This window comes from Centroberyx gerrardi, chromosome 23, assembly GCF_048128805.1.
Source record: "Centroberyx gerrardi isolate f3 chromosome 23, fCenGer3.hap1.cur.20231027, whole genome shotgun sequence".
In the NCBI taxonomy this organism is placed as follows: domain Eukaryota; kingdom Metazoa; phylum Chordata; class Actinopteri; order Beryciformes; family Berycidae; genus Centroberyx; species Centroberyx gerrardi.
This window is the reverse complement of record NC_136019.1, coordinates 13,493,621-13,516,996: the sequence shown is the minus strand read 5'-3', so window position 1 is coordinate 13,516,996 and position 23,376 is coordinate 13,493,621. Positions and strand designations below refer to the sequence as shown.

General features: G+C 40.6%; 1 protein-coding gene across 1 annotated transcript in view; it reads left to right on the top strand.

Moving 5' to 3' along the window:
* Positions 1–267: 267 nt before the first annotated feature.
* The window catches only part of kcnip4a (potassium voltage-gated channel interacting protein 4a), a 123,137-nt gene continuing 100,028 nt past the window's right edge, over positions 268–23,376 (top strand). Inside the window, exon 1 of the mRNA XM_078291700.1 lies at positions 268–406. Within this exon, the coding sequence (XP_078147826.1) occupies positions 268–406 (139 nt within the window). The remainder of the gene's footprint in view (positions 407–23,376) is intronic.

The following is a 23,376-nucleotide window of genomic DNA, read 5'->3' as shown; positions in this document are numbered from 1 at the left end:
TAGCTATTTGATAGCATTTAAATGTTTACTAGAGGTCATGGCAGGGCTGTAATTTTAATTATGAGGCTAATAATAATAACCTTAATGTTATGATATATTATAGAATTACTCACAACTGTGCACTTTTAGTTGTTAGGCTTCAAGCCTGTACACGGCTCTTTGGGAGTCGCCCAAATAATTAGGCATAGCCCTGCACACAATTTATCTCGATAATACGTCCTTTGCAAATAATGGCACGCTATATTTCACAGTAGTGAGGTGCCAGCCATGTCTACACCAGCCAAGAGGACTCAGTGGAGGGAGGACCTGCAGCACTTCCGTAAGGACCATGGCTTCTCCAAGAAAGTCCTGTTCAACTGCTGCCTGGTGCGACGCATCATCAGCTGGGCCTCCCCAAACCCCAAAGGTACAAAAACCTCAGCTTTAAAGCTGTGTAGCCACACAGTATTGAGCTGTGGTTAACTGAAACTGCCTCTGATTACTAGGTTTGTTAACAATTTAGTGTAATCTAAGTTAGTTTAGATAAACTTGTACGACGTGTGCTGTGTTTAACAAATCTATTTGACAAGTAAATTGAATTGCTTTGGTTAGTGATTATCTCGTCTAGTGACCTTTTTAATAAGCTTGACTTTGTGAATTTTAGAAAGAGCTCTTCTTAAGAGCTTCTTTGTTTTGTTTCAATCATGTCTTGACATTTATAGCGGAGTACTAAAAAACACCTTCCCAAGAAACAAAAGTGTCATTCCAGTGGACATGGAAGCAGGATTGATCCTTGTTGCTTTGTATAATCGGTTTTAAGCTCTTGTCATATTGTCCCATTCTTTGCAGCAAAAGAGGGATCAGCATTGTTTATAGGGCTGTGTGTAATCCGTTATTTCATTGTTCAGCTAGCTGTGGGATTCAAGAAACTTCCAGCCTAAATGTGAAAATGGTACACAGTGAAAATAATACTGGGGCCAATTAAATATCAACTTCGAAAAAATACATAGAACATAGAAAAGTAAAGGTTTAATCCCCCACCGTCGCATCAGTGCTTGGTTGTTGTTTTTTTTGCTCTTGTTGAATATCCCCCAATCCACATGGTTATTAAACCAGTGTAATGAACGGACTATTATGTGGAGGATTGCTTGATTATGTGCTGTAATATGTTAGACTTAATGATAACTTGCCATTTTGGGAAAGAATAAAAAAAAATCATAGAAATAGATTTTTGAGTTCCAGAACAATTCTTATAATCTACACTGGGGTCTCATAATCAAGTTTAGTGCCGTAAAAAGGCTTAAAATAACTAAAATACTGCAATGGGACTCAAAACGCTATGATGCAGTACACACACACACTTTTTCTATTAGGCAGCATGACTACACACAATACACAATATACAATAACTGTACCGCTAAATGATATTTTGCCTGACTTTGGACCGGAAACAATGGAACTAAAGCCCGAATGAAGGATGTGTATGATCCCAAAAGCCGCTCAGGCTGTCAAGACCATTTAAGAAGTATTAATGTGATATTGATCAGTCATGCTTTCACCTTATAGGAACACCGGGATTTATGATATTTAAGGGCTGAAAAATGATCAGAACTCATTGGTTCCATAAGTCACAGCTGACAGCTCCAGTAAATTAATTCACATTGAGGCCGGGGCATTATTGATTACTTCAAGGGTTGTATATTTACGTTGGTCATATAGCCTTATGAAATTTAGTATTTACCACAGCAAAGGTTCCATGGGAGCAGGGGAAATTACAGGCAGTAAAATGCAATTACAGGGTAGAGGGAAAACAATAAGTTGCCATTGGCTGGAGGCATTGTGTCACATTTAGATTCATTAGAGAGTGTGGATTAAGCCTTTCCTGTGTTGGGAATGATGGAGATGCAATGATGCTAGGTTTTTGTTTTTTTTGAGATTTATGTTGAAAATTCTGATTTTGAGAACTCCATTAGATGGTGGATTTTAAAACGCCCATGAATAATGTCTTTACTTTGTAAAATAATTTGTACTGCATAAGAAAGTCCATTTGCTGTTGGCATGCATGACTCTTAATTGGGCATTTTTCTGTCTTGCTCAGTGATTTGCATATCATTTGCCTAGAGGCAGAGGTAATAAGCTCTTTCAGTTTTTGTTCTGCCTTGAGATGTCATGGCAGAATGTTACTTTGGCCCATAGTAAAATGTTCTGAATGCAGATTCATTTATAATTCTTTCTTTTCATTGTTGCTGTTTATCAGTTACAGGTCCTTGGTTCTCATGATGGTCTTATATCTTAGCTCAGCAATATGCCAAGCATAACCTTAAAAGCCCAAGCTTTTTTTTAATTGGCAGGTGCTGTTCCATATTGGTATGGCTTGTCAGTCCTTATGAAAAATGGCTCTTGCTTGAGTATGATTTATGAGGCTATTAGACCGTCACAAATGTCACTTTAGGAATTACAAATGGCATTTGCAGTAAAGATGTTTCTGCAAGGGAAAAACAACAACAGAGGGACACCAAAACCACTGTGCACATCGTGCATGCCGAATGCAGGATTATGTACATTCTCCTTTTCTGAGAGAGATGGCTTTACTCATTTGGTCTTTAACAATATTAGATTGGTGTCAATGGGGCAGGTGCAGTTTATAGATGATTTAATCAATGGAGTTTCATTTTTAGTTTGTACTGTGGCTTAGCCATCGGTAGGCCTCTCTCTGTGTGTGTGTGTGTGTGTGTGTGTATGCACCTGCACAGTTGTTATTTGAATCCATCCCCCTAATAACATACGGGCTGGGGGCCACAGCTGGACCCACACAAGGACCCAGGTGTTTCTGTCAGCCGCCTCACTTTTGAATAAGATGGAGCGTTTGTTTAGACTTTCATTCATTTTACTGCTCCTTTCTCATTGAAGAGATGCTGCCCTCATCCCAGAGCAGGCTGCATTTCCATACTGGTTTAAGTTTTGGCTCTAGGTAGCCGAAACATGAACTCAATACTATACTACAATAAGACAGATTCATTAACTTTTTACAGTACCACTGCAGCAGTATAGTTTTTCCCTTGGAGAGGAATGAAATAGAAGTTTCAATTGCTAAACTCATAAACTTGCTTGGCACTAAGGCACTGTGGTCGCTTGTGTATTGCAGCGAGACATGCCTTATTTATATTCCTCTTAAATAATTCAACCATTATTCAGGATTTATAGTCTGGTGTCTCAGCATATGCTTTGTCATTGGTGTAGAGTGTCATTGGTTTGTGGCTCAAACTAATATTATCATCCCCCTGTGCCACTGGCCAGACTGTCCTCTCAGTATGTAGATGATCACACCGCAAACCTGCCAGGTGGCAATCGTCCCCTCAGGATGTCGGAGCAGGCTCCAGAAAATGAGCATGCTCACTAAAGCAGGTGTTTCTAGAAATACACAAGCCCCATGTTGTGTCCCCAGGACATCAGTCTGTTTTCTTTAGAGCTTTGTGCAAATCACTGCTGTCTCTATGACTCACTCAAATGGGTCAATTGTTTTATCCACAGGATAAAGTAATGAAGTACTTCCTGAAGTGAAGGTAGCCTTTTTTGCATTAGTTTTGTATGGAACCTGTTTGGTACTGCTCATTTATAGAGATAATAGCTGATTCACAAAGTTTAGATTATATTAGGTCTATTACTTAGTCTATTACTCTGACCTAAGTGCAATAGTACCTTTTTAGCACTTGTTAACATGTTTTTTACTTATTTATTGCATATTTATAATAGCTGCATTTACGGATTGCTGCTAAATGGAATATTTCCTTGTACTTTTTACAATGACAATAAAGAATCTAATCTATTCTAGATTGAAGAAATAGATTAGTCATTATGCTGTTGCCTCATTGTAGCTTTGGCTACAACCTGATAACCTATAGGTTTTGGCTGGTATGGGGGACCAGAGTACCTCCTCATTAGACTACTCTGTCTAATTGTATCATACATACAATACAACAGTGGCTTGGTGTATTTATCTGATGTACAGAGGTGTTTTTTTTGTTGTTTATGAATAGAAACATTTGATTATGTACAACTTCCATTATGAATTGCTTGTTAAATACATCTATAACATCTGTGTGGGGATATTCATCAATGATAGCTCTAAAATTGGGCAAGTACAATGGGAGCTTCTCATGTCTACACAATGCCTTTGTTTGTTTGTGACTCTGCTTTTCCAACTAATCCGTAGAAAGAATCATAGGTTCGATCATGGTGGACGACTAAATTCCTACCTCTGACCATCAATGTACCTCATCTGTACTGCCAGGAGAGGGCAGCAACCAACAGCTTGAGCGAGATGCTGCACTGTTAGCTGCCTTCAGAGCGGCTCAGCAGCAGTGCCTGAGATGCATATTGAATTTGGCAGACATTACATATTGGAGTGACTTGATGAAGTCATTATCTTTGATTATGAACTTCACTTTGATCATTTCACCCACATTGATGCAGGCACTTGACAGCAGATGCACACGGTTTCCAGCAACAGTGCCTGGAAAAACAATATTAGGGCTGGACATTGTTATGTAGGCTTTTAACGATGACAAATGCTGATGCTTAACAATGCAGCAGGCTACAGATGTTTAACTTCCCTCATCATACTTAATTGAGACTATAATATATGTAATATACATCATTGTAACACTCACAGAGGATTGTAATACCCACAGAGCATCGTCTCAGATGATATCGCTCTATACTGTTCTCATGCAGTCATATATTTTCTGAATGTCTGCACTGCAGTAGTCATTCAGCAGCCCCATATACACTCACTGTAGATAAACTGTGCCTTGTTTACTCATAGTGGGACAGCAGCAGATTAAAATGTGATGATGCTGAAATATGTATATGGGTGCTTGGCTGGCATGCTGGCATATTATTGGACACCCAAGACATAAAGTGGAGTATATCAGTATTCATCAGAAGCATACCACTCAAGTGGGATTTACAGCACTGGCAACTTGTTCCATTTTTCACTCTCCACACAGTGAGTTTTGATTACATGGAGTGCACTTACATTTTCTGCCGAGGCGAAGACATGATGGAGAGCTGCTTGATTAGTATGCTGCGTGGTGTCCTTAGTCGGTGAAATGCATGGGAAATCGAAGCAAAGACAATACTGTACTGTCCTGTGCTGTCAAACTAAAAAGTATTTCAAGATTTGGTGTAGATTTGACTGTACAATGGAAACAACATAAAGACTACAATGCAATTTCATTCCAATCTCATACTGTATAAACCTTTACTCTGACCGGCCAATACTCACATCTGTGCCAGTTCAACATAATGTTCACTAGACATTCAATTTCTCAGTTTCTCCTCATACTTATTCACTTGCATGCTTCAGTAGTCTCCACGGTTTTGCCTAGAATCCCACCACCTACACTTCAGGGTCATGTCCTTTGAACTGCAGGGTTAGAAATACGCTGGAAAACACAAATAGCAGCATTTACAAAGGATTTACTGTAGGCCTTTCTGTTTTTGCTAAGTGAACCATAATGAAACCTCACGAGGAAGTTCTAAATTCAGTGACGCATGTGTTCCACATTACATTTTGTTGTTGTCTTAACACTCACTTTGTTCACAAGGCATAATTTTCCTACACACATTGATTGTATTATCCTGCTTTTCCTGATTTATTTTATTTAGTTTGTTTTATTCATTTTGTCTTATCACGATGCTCGATCTCAATTGTCCATTTTTATTCTCTCCCTTTGTAAAGCACTTTGTAGCTTTTGTTTCGAAAAGTGCTGTATAAAGAGTGATAAATTTAACTTTTAAACTTTTTTTCGTCTTCACCAGCTAATTCCCAGTGCCTCTCTTCCACTGATTTGAATTTAATTGCTGAGAAGACGCTCGCTGTGTGATGCCACATCCAGCGGTTTGACACCATGGTGAGAAGCGCTGCTAAAAAGACCCCTTAACCTTGAGGATTAATGCCAGTCACCATAGCGCTCTATTTTGGAGAAAATGTAAAAAATCACCAAGACAGTATGCAAATGAGAGTCTTAGAGTGCATGTCCTTCAAGAGTGTATTTCTGCCTACTGATATAGTGATGGACAGGCCAATTTGACTATATGTGTGAGACCTGAATTAGACCATTCTTAAATGCATCACCAGCCTCCCGTAATTCAGCTGTTTTATAAATTGATGAATGCACTGAACGAGAAATCTTGGGATTTATGATGCACCTTTTTCTTTAGGCAATACTCTTAGCCCATATGTCTGCTTTCAGTAAAGCAATGTGCTTTCCTTGTTTTTTTTTTTGTTTTTTTTTACCCGTTTTCCCACTTGGTCAAGAGTGCAGGCCTCTGTAGAACCAAGGTGGAAATGGGAAAAGGCAATGATGGATGAGAGGGAAAGTTGAGGCAGCATGCAGCCTCTCCATTTGGAGGAGAGGGGGAGAAGAGCGATCGCCCGGGGAATGCCGGCTGAGATGCAGACATGTCCTGCCATTGTCATCCGCTTGATTCATATGTTTGTAAAATGGTTGCTGGAGACTGGGGAAAAGGATCCAACAGTGACGCCTCTCCCTGACATTAATCTCGTTCATGGCGGTAGTGCCGGTGACAGGGAGACAGAAAATACTACATGGTGTTTACACCTAATGGGCTCAGGGATGACGATAGCAAATTTGCTGCGGCCAGCATCCTTGAAATATTGCATCTTTGCACACTTGTAATCTTGCATGTTTATGACAAAATATTTAAATATTTGCCTCTCTCAATTATAGCTCAATTCTGCTGGATAGGCTGCTTTTTTTGCATTACTCTCTCGGAACATGAAATTTTAACATAACCAGAACCAATGCTGTGTTTATGTGTGTATCAGTAGTAAAATTAATGTTTTTCAGTATAGGTAATGGGTTTATCACTGTCATTGCTTAGTTGGTAACGGAACAAAGGGTTTCTCCTGGTCTTCGCGCAATGCAGTTATTACTCCTCCTAAACAATTCTGTAAACGGCTCACAAGCCAGACAGCTGAACCACACATGATTTAAGAAGCACTTTCCATTCAGTCACACAACAGCAAGCGAGGTGTTCTCATCCTCAGACTTGGCTACAACATGTGCCCTGTGTTGATAAACACGGATTAGCAACTAACGGCCGGGGATTAGCTGGAGAATAGGCGACCCCCCCGCGAGCCATGTCGTTTGCAAAACACCTTAAAGTAGGCTGTTGACAGACAATAAGGCTGCCGCTCTGTCCTGTCACTGGATCCAGATAACTGAGACGGCGGGCCGGCTCCACACGTGACCGTGGACCGGTCATGCCTGTAACCGGGCTGGGTCCCTCATCCATTCTATACGAGGAGCTCATTCTATACATCATTAAAGCTGCATTTGTTGCCACGTGCGGGTGTTTTTCCACCGACTTGGCAGTAGTGTTCGTCTCTGAGGAGCAGCAGCATGCGAGGCTTGGAAGTACCGCCTCACCTTTTGGTGAAGTAAATCAAATGATCTACAGTAAAGTTTTGTTGAGTAAAAATTTTACTGATATAAAAACGTATATGAAATCATATAAAAGGTTTTCAAACAGGTTCCCCCTGTGGAAATGTAAAGGCTCATAATTAAGTTAAAGTAAGGAAATGGAAATTGAGAAATGGATAGTCTTGGAAAATCAGAAGTTTATAGCTCCAGGTTCCCCAGAAATCAGTATTTAGTCTTTTTTTTTTTTTTTTTTTTTTAAATCACGTTCTGAGGGATGTTTTTAATACTAATAACTTTATTCTAATGACTTAACCAAATTTACACCATAAGTATATCTATGTTATGTTCTACAACATTACCATACCTGTGTTTTTTTTTTTTTTTTCCTGAAATGGAGCCACAGCATGCAAATTCAAATGATACTCAGTCATGCCAGGGAATTGTTGTCCGGTGCAAACAATTTCCTGAAGAGCATCAGAAAGTGATGCCCTATATTATTCGGTAAATTGGCAGTTCAACTTTACAACAAGTATAGTCTTGCAGGCCTGGATTTCTGTTTTCATATTGTTTTTAGTCCAGTGCTTCCTGATGTCATTACTCATCTCACCTGTCATCCCAACTGTTCCTGGATTACTTTTATTCAGTTGATATAATACTATCTTGTCCTTAACCTAGCTACCTTCTTTTCCTTACCCGCCCTCCTTTCTCTTCTTGTGTGCCGGTGGTACAGGAGTATGCTGGTAACCTACTTCAGTCCAGTGTTTGTATTCTAGCAGTGGCCTGGACCCTCTATAAATAGGCCCTGCTGATTGATACCGGGTACAGTGAAACCTCGTAAGCCTTTCTCTGCCGCTGGGCAGAAATGACTTTCGTGCGTCTGTGTCACTCGGCTTTTACACACCTGTCCCTGTCACGGTCTAATTTATCTCCCCTGTCCGTGTGTCAAGCAGCATCCAAGCACCAGGCAGAGGTTCACTGCCAGGCCCGAAACACCATGCAAGTTCATTCATTTCTTCCCCCGGGACAGGCTGCTAATAAGTGTATGATGTATTTAATGTTGAACATGAAGTATAGGCGTCTCAGGCCTGCTGTAATTTGGTATTTTGACATATTTTAGTGCTTTGAGCTATTATTAAGTAATCATCCATGATTATGTATGTCATGTTTTGCTATATTGTTTTTCCAACTGATATAGCACAATAGTGATTCAACTTATAGCCAGTTCATGAAGCTTTCACATTTGCTGCTCTAAACGGCTAAATGTCGAGTAGGGTAGGTTCTCTGCCACACAGGAAGTGATGTTTTACATTTCTGGCAGCAGCAACATCGATTTGTTTGGAATAAACAGAAGAAGAACTGGGTAGTTAGCATGAGCAGCGATAGCCACCATGGCTGAACAGACAAAGAAAAGAGCGCCACCTACAGAAACTCAAACTACATCAACAGAAAATCCAAGGAAAAAGACGTCACGGTACTGGACACACTGTTTGATTGACAGCTGATCTCTGGGAAGAGCAGTGCAGAAGTATCACAGTAATGAACGTTCAGCACCAAAAGTGTCACCAAAAAAAACCCCCCAGAAATCTCACAGATGACCAGTTTAGTTGAGTTAGTAGGCGATCTTTGAAAAGTCCAGTTTTCCATGTACACACTGATTATTTACATCATTTCTCAAATTAAAATGGGTTGGAGGGAAGATTTTGTTTCGGTACTACCATTTTTGTGGGTAAACTTGGCACTATTGATGGGAATCTGTGAAATGCTGATCATCACTTTGACTGGAGTGCAGTATTCAGGGGGTTTGTCCTCTCCCTAAACACAGTCCCAGATGGCTCCCTCAACCTGTCACTATGGGAGGTGGCAGGAGTAACACCTAAGTCCTACTGGGACCAGCTCAGTGAAGCTGCCATCAGACAATGCACCTGTCAGCAGATTGGTCCCAAATGACAGCATTGCAATTCTCTCTAACTGCCGGTTGATGGATGCTTACGCCGTGTCTCGGGATTTGAATATGCAAAATATGTCAGTTATCGCTGGACATGCTTTGTTGTTGTTGTTTGATAGACAGTTGCAGGCAGTTAGTGGTTTGGACTGGTTTGGTTTTGGTTTGGTTGGTTTGGTTATTTTTTGACCTAAGAATGATTATTGATATTTTTTCAATTCACATCAAAACTGTGCAGAAAATCATAGTAAAAGTCCATGCTTATTAAGATATTAAAGTTCTGATGGCCAGAATATTGATCCAGACACTCCAAAATACCATCATAGTCATCACTGAGTCAGGAGTATGACTTGGAGCAGTACATGTTTTGTCTGAATTTAATTAAGATAGGGGTTCAAATGAAACATGTGCACTACTTGACAAGAAACGAGAATATGTTTTACAGTGATTTCTTGTCACTGTTACATCAGCTAGACTGCATTTTCTAACCTTAGCTCTAATTGGAGCACCACCACCTCCTAATGACTGGATGATATTTAAGAATACATATTTGCTTTGCACTCTGAGCCCTAGCGAAATGAATAATTGAATGATGGTGACTTTGCTTACACTGGTTAGGAAGGCAAGTCACCATTCCTGTTAATAGAACAGATAGGGTTGCCCTCTGTATCACTCCCCCATCTGTATTGCACTTAGAGCTACACATTTAGCCAACACTCATCCAAACTGACTTAAAATAATCACTATTGAAAGCTTTTGACCTTTGTCATACTTGATTGGTAAAATGTAGTTAGACCACATATGAAGCGGTGCAGGCTAAAGTACTAATTGCACCAGCTTTTGTAAGAAATAATAACAAAGCGTTTTTTTTTTCCAAAACGGATGAACGGTTGCCATTGTTTATTTACTGGAGAGTTTTCCCTACCTGACGCTGCCGCGCTGCACAGGTGTCTCACGTTACACTCTGGAAACAGTTAACCAATCAGAACAGAGGGTCATTAATATTAATGAGCCTTAAAGGCACAACAACAGAAACAGCCTGTTCTTGGCAAGGCTCAGAGAGATGCTGGAAAATGAATGTTTAAAAATGGATTGAGAGTGTTTTTGTTACATGACACCACACAAACAGTTTTTAATGGACCTCAAGACATAAAATAAAACACTGGAAAGTGTAAAATATGGGACCTCTAATACAGTTGTAATTTTAACGAACCATAAAGTCTCAGAAAGCTAGGTATCTCGTTCTAGTTACAGCATTAGTGTTACACACCCAGTTTAGAAGAGCCTCCTCTCCAGAATATTTCTTCTTGTCTTATGTAATGTCTGTTTTATGTCATCGTTAATCCAGTTTCCCTCTATTTACTAATGCTCCAAGTGTTAGTTTACATTTTGCTTGCATTATGGTTGCACACTGTACCTTCCATTAGTTAGTTATGTTCAGTCGCTCCCTTGGACGGCAGTACATAATTACATATTTCAGACCCTGTCACACTAAGCAAGACAAATCAATAAAAAAAAATGTAAGACCAAAGCTTTTGTCCATAATATGGGTGTTCTTTTTCTTAAAGTAGTAAATCAGAGATGCCTTTTAAAATACAAAACACAATCTGGGAGGCCTTGAGAGAATAATTCCTGCTAGCTAAGGCATTAGTCTCTCTGAATGCTGTTGCCATTTGAATACTCTCCCAGTTTTGCTCGTTCACACCTCTTCCCTGTGCTAGCCATGCCGCTGCCCCAGAGTTGAGCCTGTGAGACTGGTGAGCAAGGTGCGATGGAAAGATGGACTGGTTGTTGGGTCTGCCAACGGTGCTTCTCAAGCCCAGCAATGCGCACCACCCCGGCCAAGAGGGACATCTGTGAGGAGATAGATTGTGGGGGGAGGTGGAGGATGGAGGCCTGGGAGAGGGACAGTTGGAGAGAAATGGAAGAGAAAGACCTTGGTGAGAGAAGGGATAGAGTAATTGGAGAGATAAATGGAGGACGGAATGGACCAAAGGAAGCTCTAGAGGGAGAGGGTGCTACATAAATGGAGATGGATAGAGTGATACAAGAGAGGACAGTGCTCTTGGGGGGATAGAGAGAGAGACGGTTGAAGATGGAAGCTCTCTCTGAAACAGCAGAGGAAACTCACATTTCACAGCTGTGAGCTGGCTGCAATAGAAAGAGAATGCTTCCAGAGTCCTTTGAGACACAAGCAGAAATCTGTTGAACGGAGTCAAATCTCGACATGCTGGACAGTAACTGATCATCTACAATAGCCTTAATAATAATAGAAGCGATAAGAAGAAGAGGGAGAAGTTGTAGCGTCAAATTGTAGCCTGTGATGTATGTGTTCTAATTCACATATATATAGATTTCTTTTTGTTCATTTTTCAGTACAGTTGGTCAATTGTTCAGTTCTGGGTTGGACTCCAAAGGACTCGGTTTCTTATGTTGTCATGGAGAATCTTGCAAGAGAAAGCTCACCTCGTTATCTTCATGTTATAGTGAAGGTCTCTTTCAGGCGGTGCGACTGAAAGCCGGGGTCTTATTAGTCCCCTTGGTGCATTGACCCCATCCAGAACATTCTTTTTAAATGGCACTTCTAGGTTTTCACGCCTTCACAGTGAACGAGGTCGGGAATTTCTCACCCACGCAGCTACACATTAAGGGCAAACCTCTATGCGCTTCCCCGCTAATGGCACTAGTCCCATTTGTTCTCACTTGAGAGGAAAACCAAAGTATCTGCGCTCCCGACGGACAAGGCCTATCGTTCTTAAGTAACTGCTGTAGTTTGTGTGCGTCAACCTGTCTCGGGCACATCCTTGGATGTAGGTCAAACAACCACACCGGGCCTGCTGGAAGAATTAAACCAAACAAAATGAGGTCATGGAAAAGAGAAGCCTCTCAGCTGGCCTGCAGAGCTTTTTAGCGTGGCACAATATACGCTTTGTTATGACAGTTAACTCCATCTTAACACTAACAGCGTCCTCCGCCAGGATAAATTGTCCTCATGAGCTCTTGCCGTGTGTTTGTTTGACATTGTAAAACCATCTTAAGTAACAACACCTATTTTGGAGTAACCGCACTAGTCCATTACACCTACACGCTTGGATTGGAGCAAAAAGTTTAATATCAGTGCAATATTTTTTATATCATTAAATGCATATGCAGTGTTTATAGAAGCGACCTCCTTTGATAACATCATCCATACATCCAGACTCCCACATTAGCCAAACAATGCCAAACTGGAATGATCCAGATTGTTTACATGGAAACATGGATTCTTTTCCAGGAACTGCTAGTCAAGGGAATGACACCTTTTTGTAAAATGGAGGACATTAGCGCACCACATAATCCCCTTGTGATGCATTTCTTTATACTTCCAGGAGTGCTTACTGGCAATCCACTTCTACTGATGAATTTCAAACATGATGGCCTCCCAGTAATTACAGCGCTAATGATCATTTGTGCTGTGTGGCGGTGGGTGTAATTTGCCCATTCCCACGGCAGCAACAAAGTTGTTTTATTTTTCTCATCTTCAAGGCAGTCATTCAGTAAATAGCTTTTTTTGTGAGAGAATTGTGTTGGACCCCCCAGGGTTAAAAGGTTCAAAAGAAATGTTCATGAGTTGCTGCAAAATAAGCCATTTGAAAACTTTGGTTGGTACAAGTGTGAAATAGTTTAACTATATTTCTGCTCCTATCACATCCCAATTCTTGACTGTACTCCTTCACAGCTACAGGTTCATTTAAGTATCGGCAATTTCAGCTCAGAAATCATCTTATTTCAATGAAGGTTTTATTTTAGTATTCTTTTACATCACCACAGGGCCATCTTGATAGGAAAATAACATAATCACCTGTTAATAATAAATTAACAGGTGATTATTATCAAATGACATCCACAGTCAATGAACTGTGTATATGGTAAAGCACCATATTGGTAGGAAATGCATGTGACATCATGGGAATATTATGAATAGTTGCTACATGTTTGTGTGACACCATTTCTTTCAGAAGTAGACACTGTCATGAAATATCTCATCTCATCTTATGAAACAAGTAAGGCAGATAGATATCTGCTAGCTGCTGAAGCTTTGTCATCTTAGACAGCTGCGGGTTTTATTGAGTCTCAGCTTATTTTGCATAGCAATGTAATTCTCTTACAGTAGCGTCTGCATCGCCCCTCGGCTGGCAATCTGGCAGGTTCATTGGCTCAGTGTGTGTTTCCTCCGGCCTGGTTAACAATACAGGCCACGAAACGCCAAATCCTGATTGTTCCTTCTGGACTCTCAATGACTGCACTTGTGATTGAATGGCAACTGTGATTTGAATAGAGCAAGGTTATTTCATGCCACACCTGCATTACCATTCCAAGTACTGTGATAGCATGGAGCAAACTAAGAACGAATTTCCCTCACAAATTCAAATCTACAGTTAAACCTACCTGTTCTGAGTTAAATCAGGTTTGTATATTTGCATGCATTTCCCATATTTTAAAATTAAGCAAGCACAGGAATTAATAATGGAATACTGAAGATCTCAGTTCAATTGTCATGTCCAAAAAGGTGTGTTTGGAATATGAAAAAGGCATCCCTAATCATCACCTCCAGCTACCTTCCTCCCTTTCTGTGTCTTGATTCGTTTAATGAGCGCTCACAGTGTGAACCACTCCCACTTGTGGAGGATCTCCAATTAAACAGGTCTCCAGAGAAGACACAGGCTGTGGAGGATATGGGAAGTGATTAACCTGCCTCTTTGAACCTTACTGATTGTTCAAATAGACTTAGGATTTTGTAACTTTATATTTTATGTACAGTTAAAACTAATCCAGGTTTGATTCAGCTGTCAAACAACTGGTACATTTTATTTCATTGTAAGATGCCAAAGTGAAAATCACAACAAATATAAGGAAATAAAAAACCTCTCTAAAATTAATTGTGGTAACATTGTAAAAACCTGTGCTATAGCTGTTCACTACTGACTGTTGACTGTGCTCTTGGGTCTATGCTGTGCTGTAGTCTGTCTTCACTCTCTTTAAAGGAATAGTTCACCCAAAAATGAAAATGTTGTCATTCGTTACTCACCCTCATATCAGTCTGATTGGTTCTTCATTTTTAGGTTAACTGTTCCTTTAAGCGCTCCCTCGGTTGCTGCAAAGTCAGCGTTGCTCATGAGTGTGACAGTTAGTGGACCTTTGTAGGTTAGCTGTGCATCATGAAATGAAAAAGGATCCATACAACAGTAAAACCCATCTCCCACATCGTATTTACTCCCACTCCCGCGAAGCTCAGGGTTACGTCTGCCGTGTTATTAGTGAACTAAAAGTGGCCTTGGTGAGCCGGCTCCTCCACACCATTACTCTTATCCATGATTTAGGGTGTCAAGATTGCTGTTCACACCTTACCACTGTTTTCGATGTTTGGTCCCCGAATCTTTTTTTTTTTTTAGGTCTTTATAAAGAAAAATGTAAAATGAAAAACACACACAACACTGTTTATTTTCCTGGCTGTGCTGGGAACTTAAATCCCCAAGTAGTAGATCCTTGGAGAGAATTATCCTACATACACACATTTCTTCTGCATGTATAGTGTTCTTTCCTCGCTGACATAAATATGTTGACAAGGAGTGTACCCCCCTTACTACTCTGGTTAGTCCAATATTCAGTTCTCCTGAGATTTTGAGGAAAGACTGACTGGCTCCTGCTCGGATCGATTTACATAAACTACTCCCACATGAGTACTGTATAACTAAAGTTGCACAATTATTCAAAAAATTATCAAAATCACAATATTTATTATTGAAATATCCAAATCTTGAGAGACTGCACATTTTCTCCGAGGAAAAGGAGTTTCAGGCAGCTTCCTAAACAAAGTAGTGCCATGCAGAGTCCCTGGTCATTTGATTTAAACTGAGCAAACCCTACAGATTTGCATCTAATTCCACCATATCCACATTTTTTTTTGCGTTTAAGCGCTGAAAAATAAAATATGTAGCTGTGTCCTCATGTATCACACTTCATATTTCATTGCCAATCTTGAGAAAAAAAATGATTTTTTTTTTTTAACATTATCGTTCAACTCTCGCTCCAAAATCTGCACCCAGTCACAAATGGCATAACTTGCCATTAATTTATTTACATCAAAATGTCTTTCAATACGTTATCCTTTCTATCATGTTTGACCTACTTTGTTTCAGTGTTACATTATTACAGTTGAGCAAAGTAGGTTTGGCTAATCCATTAAAAATTTTATTTTTTTTTTTAAGTTTCTCCTTTTGAGTTTGTTAGCAAAACGTTAGCTCTTTCATCCCTTGACCTGTTGCAGAAAGCTAAACAGCTAGCTACACTGCTTAGCTTAGGAATTTCACCATATCTTCAATCACTCCATGAAGGGCTAGTTACACACGTTTTCTTTTTTGTGCTAGCTCTTATTAATTACAGAGCAAGAGGTACGCTTGCTCGCTAGTTATCTGTGTCAGTCTGAGCGAGCAGGTGATGGATTTCTTAATTTTGTTTATCCAATTAGAGGACATGTACCCACCTAGTTATTAACAAGGCCCTGTGTCCTTAATCGCACATCCCATTTGTGCCCAATAAACAGGTTTCAAATGGAGAGAAGCTTCAGCTGCTCAGAGCAATGAGTAATTCTTTTGACAATATATTACATGTACATTTCCTTGGTGACGTACTCTGCCCACCCCCCCCCCCCCAATCCAACCACCTGCAGGAAAATTGATTGAGATTCATGATATGTGCGTCTCTAGTGGGGCATCATATTTAAAGACCTGGCAGGCCGCAGGATCAGTAAATGGGGAGGGACTGACGCCTTCCAGATCATTATTGTTTTTGCTCTCACCGAAAATGAATCCTGACCCTTCACTCAATCAAGGAGAGTGATGAGGATGAACATCATTACTATCCCGGGCCCTGAGGTCTTCATTACTCAGACATATCCCGATTCCTCTCTTCTGTCCTTCTTCTCTTTCATTCCCCTGTCCTTCCCGTTCTCCCCGTCTCTCTGCCCTCTTGAGTCTCCCCCCCCCCCCTTCTCTATTTCTGTCTCTCTTTTTGTCCTTTCCTCCTGAACCTTCATTCTGCTCATTTGCTCAGTTGGCTTCAGTAGATTCGACACCCCTGATAAAATCACTGAAGTTCATATACTAGAAGAGAATTGAGAACAATCGAATGCCAATTTATTTGCCACAATTTAAATCGACTTGTGAGTAAATAAATAAGATCCTGCACTGATAGATGGAAATAAGTGGTACTTTTTTGCTTGCATCTCATAGAAAATATTGCAGCACACTACTTGGTTTTGCTCCCACATGTCGCACATGATTTGCATTTTCTGCTTTATAAAATCCATTTGACATTTCAGAATTGGCCAATAATCAATAGGTCAATCTCCAGTCTCATATTTAGCAAATATCTACCGATAGTGGTCTCTAGACAATATTGTCTTTATCACTGATGTTTTCATTCACAGACTAAAAGAGCTGGACTGTGATCTGGTCTATTGTGCTTTCTTACTGCTCTGCTTTCATAATGGCTTCCATTCTGTGTGACCTGATGCCTTTCTGTTTTTGGCCCCTATTTGTCCATATCTGTGTATAATTTGGTTAGGCTAACAGCTTGGGTTTCTAGTGATTGACCTGGGTTCTGGCCCCAACTTCACTTTGATATATAGATCTCATAGAGGAGAACTGTTGCACTGGTACTTAGTTCCTCAAAGATGAAAATGTCTTTAACTTTCCACAGACTGCTCTGTTCTTCGCTGTCTGGATCCTGTTCAGGCTGTAGTAAGTGCTCCAGTGTGTCAACAAGAGTCCTCAGCTGTTAAATGTTGCCCACTAATACTACTAATAAACTGATTTTAATTTTGATCACATTTTCACTCCCTTACACCCTTAGTAATTACATTACCTCCAAATGAATAAAATAACTAAGCTGAATGCACTTTGAAGAATCGCCTTGACATTCCAAAAATCACACATTGATAATTTGCATTTTAATTAACCGTCGGCCCTTCTGCTTGTATCATCAGGGTGCAGGGGCTGCATGCGTTAACTTTCTCTGGCCCCACATGTGGCACTACATTATTAGACATCCAGCATGCTTTGCTGTTTGATTAGCCAAGAGCAGATGACCCTCTGAGTAATTGGTAGGCTAAATAGATGTACACAGAACTGTCTCTGGTTCAGAGCCAGAGGTGAAGATCTGCCTAAATGACAGTGCTGGAGACACACCAGTGATTCACAGGGAGAGGCTTCGTCAGCAGGCATTAGTGGAAGACCTAGTGCCCCTCGCGAAAGAGTTGAAGTGAATTTTACCAACTCGGAGCGCGCAATTAAAAAGGCAAGAGGGAAGAAGTGAAGCATTTATCTTTGAAGTGGAGCCAGGCCAAGCTCATCCTCTTTGCCCTCGCTCTGAGGCAGAAAACTTTTCCGGGGCTAAAGTTTCTCAGAAGATAAGAGTCTTCCATTACAGGCCCCTTTTGAGCCATATGTGAATGGACATACAAAGCGAGTCACCCTTATCAGTGTCTCGTTCAGAAGCCTTCATCTCCCCAAATAGCCTTGGCAGATCCTGGGGAGTAGATAATGCATCGACGGGACGTTCGAGGCGTAATGACAGAGATATGCTCTGTTCCCACCAGGAGGAAAGTGGGATAGCGTCTCAGGTTTCACCGTGCTCTTTTAAGTATCCCATCAGCAGGTTTATAATGAAGGGGATTATATCACATTTTTTTTAATGACCTTTTCAAAACAAGCTCCGCCTAATTCTGAGGCATGGGAATGAATGCTAATGAAGCCTGACTGCAGTGGGCATCTTGGTGAGAGAATCATAGCACAATATTAAACCAGCCATATGTTCAGCTATGACTATACATTACTGTATGCTAACATGTCTTACACATGTCAAAAGTGGCAAGATGCAAATGTATTTCAATGATTTGTAAAGTCCAGACTGCATTCAAAACAGAAAAAAAACATGATCTTAATGTGAGGAGGCATCCCATATGCCTTTCTGCAGTGCCCTAAGGGAACAGTTGTGCTAACATTAGCACGCTGATGTCATAAGCAATTCAGTACTGTCTTAAGATATCGACCTGACTCTTATCTGCAATGACACCCTGCCTTAACACAACCACCATTAACCCTGCGTTTCACAAAAAAGCCCTGAATCGTTTTACTAATCGTTTTTTACCTCAGGGTTAGGAAGTCAGGATTAAACCCATATTATAGTAGACAAACTGTTTGACCGTCAGTATCGCCCTTCAGTGGAATCTGTTGCTGGTTTGAAATCGCCTTGCACCTGTAACTTGTTTCAGAATGGCATTTGAAAGAAGAATTGGTTCCAAAAAGGAGTTATGCATGTTACACATGTAAGCATGGCTTTATACTATGTACATGTACAAAGACCAAATCAAAATGCCACATTTTTGCGTCATTACATAAATAATAAAACGGGTTCAGTTGTTCAGTGTTAATTTCCTGCATTTATGAATAAATTCATGGAATGGCTTAAGCGTTGATATTTCCCTGCAAGCACTCCAGCTCCATTATTTCTTGAATGATTTAAATCTAAAGGCCCCTTTTGCCCTTTGAATGAACCATCAATATTTAATGTGGCAACTGCACACTTAAGAACAGTAAGAGAATAACAGTAGCAGCTCTGTGCATCTTTACCACACTTATTGACCTTTGACCTTTCAGAGCGTTTCTCTTAAAAAATATTATTGTTTTGTATCTGAAGAATCTTACCTGACAAAATGGAGATCAATTAAAAAACAAACTGTTATCCCCTACTTCATGAGTATAGTGATATTCTTCCGGCCCGAGGGAAAGCTGTTTCGATGTCCTTCAGCTCAGTTAGTCTTGGTCAGCAAGGAGGAGCGATTAACCATCACTGTACACTGATTGGTTGTCGGTACTCATTGAGTAACGCATCGCTGGAAGGCTGAACAGGCTCACATGTGATTGTTAACCCTACTTTGCTTCGACGTGAGCTCAGTCTCAAGGCTAATTCCCAGACGGCCAGCTGGATCTGCTGAGGGAAGAGCAGAAACGGCATCAATCACCTGTTTTATGGGGCTGTTTATCATCACCAGGCCATCTTGCCAAAGGTCCCCTCAGACTGACCTGCACTGTTTGTGCTTTTTTCCCTTCATACTCTTCACAAAATCGATCAACCTTTCTCCTAATGACAGCATCAGTGTGCTTTATCTTTCCTTAAAGGTTGCTATAGCACTCATTTGGCTTGATAGATTACTGGAGTCTCCTGCATCTCCAGTTTCTGCTCCCTTTTTGGCTGCACAATCCAGACCCACTACAGTCTCAAGCCATTTACTTCAGAATAACTTGTTTTTTTTGCAGTGAATCTATTAGGTTTTTAACAACTACATTTGCACTTTGCTGGTTTTATTGAAGTTTTACAGGTTCAGCTCAGAGAATCATTGTACTGTACACGTGGGACCAATAAAATTATAAAAGCCCAAACAAGACTGCTTCAGCTGACTTGTAAAGTCTGACATGGAGGAATAGGTTCCTGCACTGCACTCTTGCCCTGACTTTATTGGGTTCACCCTGAGAGAAGGTATGAGCCAAACTTTAATGAGAAACTCTAGACTTCATCTTTTGTTTTGCAGGAGGATTTTTTTTTTACTGTACTTGGGAAATATTAGGGCTTTATGGTCATTTAAGGTCAGATGCTGAAAAAAATGTATTTCATTTGATCTATTTGCATTTGATCCAGTTTTTTGAATGCCTCGGTAGCACTGGATTTGGCTTGAGAGATCGTTGCTAAAGCATATTCTGTATGTTTTCCAAGATGTCTTGTTGTGGTCTGTCACTGTCTGCCTCTGCTGTGAGAGTGTCCCATTTTACTGTCATTGTGCATGTTTGGCAATGATGCATCATATTACCACCCTATTTTTGAGGCTGATGAAATTGTGTACTCGGTAAGCATTTCTGGGCAATGAGCCCAGACTTAACTGTACTATTTGAAATTGAATGCATCATTCTGAGTCTATAGCTACTGTTTCCAGTCATGCCTCTCCTTACTTTTGAAATCCACTGCAGTGGAAGTGTTTACTCAGGCAGTCTCCTTGGATTTATTCTCATATGAAACATTAACCAGAATTGATAGTTATAGCTAGTCTCAGCTTTCCATGTACTCAGCAAAACTTTCTTTATCTTAGTCACTCACATGTTGATTGTTTTATGTTTTTCTTCATGTTTTTTTGAACAAATGGAGGTGCCTGATACCCAGTGATGATGCTGCTGGAGAGATAACTACCAAACTTGGAATGAATCACATAGCCAACAGCCATAGAAGTAATCTTACATGCACATTTTCATGCTGTTTCAATCTTTGTGATCACAGCAGTGGTACAACAGTGGTGGGTTTTGCTACAAATGCATGCTAATTTGTTTTTCCACTGGAATACACTAGCCCATTTGGCAAAAGTGGAAGTTTGCCAGTGGTTTTAATTTTCTAACATGCAGTGTAAAGGAAGCACCTGGCAATGGCAGTGAACACAGAGACAAGCCAAGGTTAAAGAGCTAGTGTGCAATTTTCCACAATATTTCATGGTGTCGGGGGTGTAAACACTATCTTAAGCATGTTTAAAGTTGAACCCATTTCAGTTTCAAAGTGTTGTGTCCTGCGCTTTGACTGGGTGGTTTGTTTTCTTGGTAGTGAGTCTTGCATTTTCAGCATCTCCACTGGCTAAATAGGGATGCACTATAATGAAACTAAATTGTTAGTGCCATTTTGTGTCTCTATTCAGATGGGAGTCATTTCCTTACGGATGACGACACCTCCATCCACACAGCGAAAATGATCCCTTAATGTGTTGATTAGCTTGAAAACATCATAGAACTAAATACCTACTGTATGCTTTGGCCATCTTCAGTCACTAGATCTCACTACTGAAGACAACTGAAGACTTGTGTGATTTCCACCACCACCAACAAATCTGCAGCTTCTTGATGAATGGTGTTGCCTCTCTACAACAGGCTCCAGGCTGTATTAAGATGCTTTATGGTCCCGTTTCCTTCATTGTGGCAAGTACAGTAGCTGTACTTTGCATCAAAGCAGAGCCAGTGTCAGTGTAGGATGTGTGATTGCTGCCTGTTTGCTAGCAGATTTTGTATTCATCCCACACTGAAGAATATCCTAGTAAGTTGTTCTCCCATTTTTCATGGCGAGCTGCTCTCTGTAGTTTTCCAGCCGACCAAGCTGCTTTCAAAGAGTGGGGAAAGAGCTCTTGGTGGTAATGGTGGCCATCTCACCCCCAGGCACCAGCACTCATTGTTTTCCAGATGGATCAATATATCTGTCAGCTTGAGCGGAGGCTATTTCATGTTAGTCGTCGTCGTTGCCACAAGGCTCAACATGGAAAAGTTCATGTTCCAATCAAAGCCTGCAGTGAAACAAAAGTTTCTTTGAGACTTTGGGATATAGCATTGGAGAAATTTCTCACAGACAATTGAGTAAATGATATTTCTGACGGGGAATGATCTACATACAGGACTCCTTAGTTGATTTGAAGCTTTGTTGCTGAAGCAAAACATACAAGATCAATTTCTGTTGATTCCTTTTCCCTTGTAACACATTGATTTTTGAGCACAAACTCTTCCAGTTGTTTCGTATGCTGTATCTATATTCTTTATCACTGTATTTGAATTGCTATTACAGTATATATTCTTCTACTCATTAACTTTACATTCCACCCCCCTTTTCTTTAGCCTGAAGCAGTTGATGGTTGGTGTAGATACACATATAGAGACTGGGCACTTGTGGGCTACAGTTGACTCAATTCCACTGGTCTTATTGTGGCTTATAACAAAGATATCATCTCTAATTGGAGAGTGTACCCTACATACTGCAGAAGCACCACCTCACTGTGTGTATCTGTTCCCTCCACAGAGCTCCTGGGGACTCAAAGAGGTTATAGGGCCAAGGCCACGTTGTTAATATTACAGGAGAGCAACGGGGGCCACAACTTGGGATTCTGGCTTCCTCTCAGCAGGAACAGGGTTGAAATCAGGCCACGCTTCATCAAGTAAACTCCTCTGGTAGGCTCAAGGGTACTTAGGAATGGAGAGTCTAGCCAAATCATCAAGGCCACAAGAACTTCCACATAGCTTTGATGTGTATCCATGCTCAGTAGCCACATCCGCCCGTGCTGCAGGAATGAAAATGATTTGCAGTTGAAGGAGCGAATGTTTAAGTAAGACCCTGACCTTTTATGCGATTAGGATGCAGGTTCGCCTTAGGATTTGGTTACAGACTTTAACAAGCCCATGTAGAATGCTCCTGAGCGCTCATGAGCAAATCAATATTCATAATATGTATTGTTTCTTGATCAACACAAGATCTCAGGAAGCCATACCTGGATGAGGGCAGTCATTTGCTGGAGGGCAATTACTTTGGAAATGCTATTTTTAAGATTTGTCGATTCAGGCACTGAATTATTAATTGGCAATATCCAATGACTAGCAGTTGTCTAGACATTTGTTTAGTCAGGGAGAGCCTGAATGTCCATACTGTATGGCACACATATATATAGCACAAAGTTCCTTGTCAAAATCTTTATGGAGGCACTACAAACCTTTTGAAAATTATGGTTCTCCCAAGATGGAATACATTTTTTGTAGTTAACTCCCACCACACACACCCTACACACACACACACACACACACACACACACACACACACACACTATATCATTTCAACATTTGTGCTTGAAATGACCCCAGCCTTCATATCTGTTTTTCTCATGACATTATTCATTAAGGTAAACATGACTCATGTTGAGTTTTTCCTGACTCTATATGGACTTGGAATGTGGTGATTTGTTGCACACATCACACTTCGTAATGTGCTGGGGGGGCGGGGCAGCTGTTAGAGTAATCTGTGAATTCGGTTACTCGTGGGCTGGGTCAATGATGGGGGAAAAAAAGGGAGTTTTAATTTAAATGCAGCACATGCCAGCAGCACCGTGTACCTGACTGA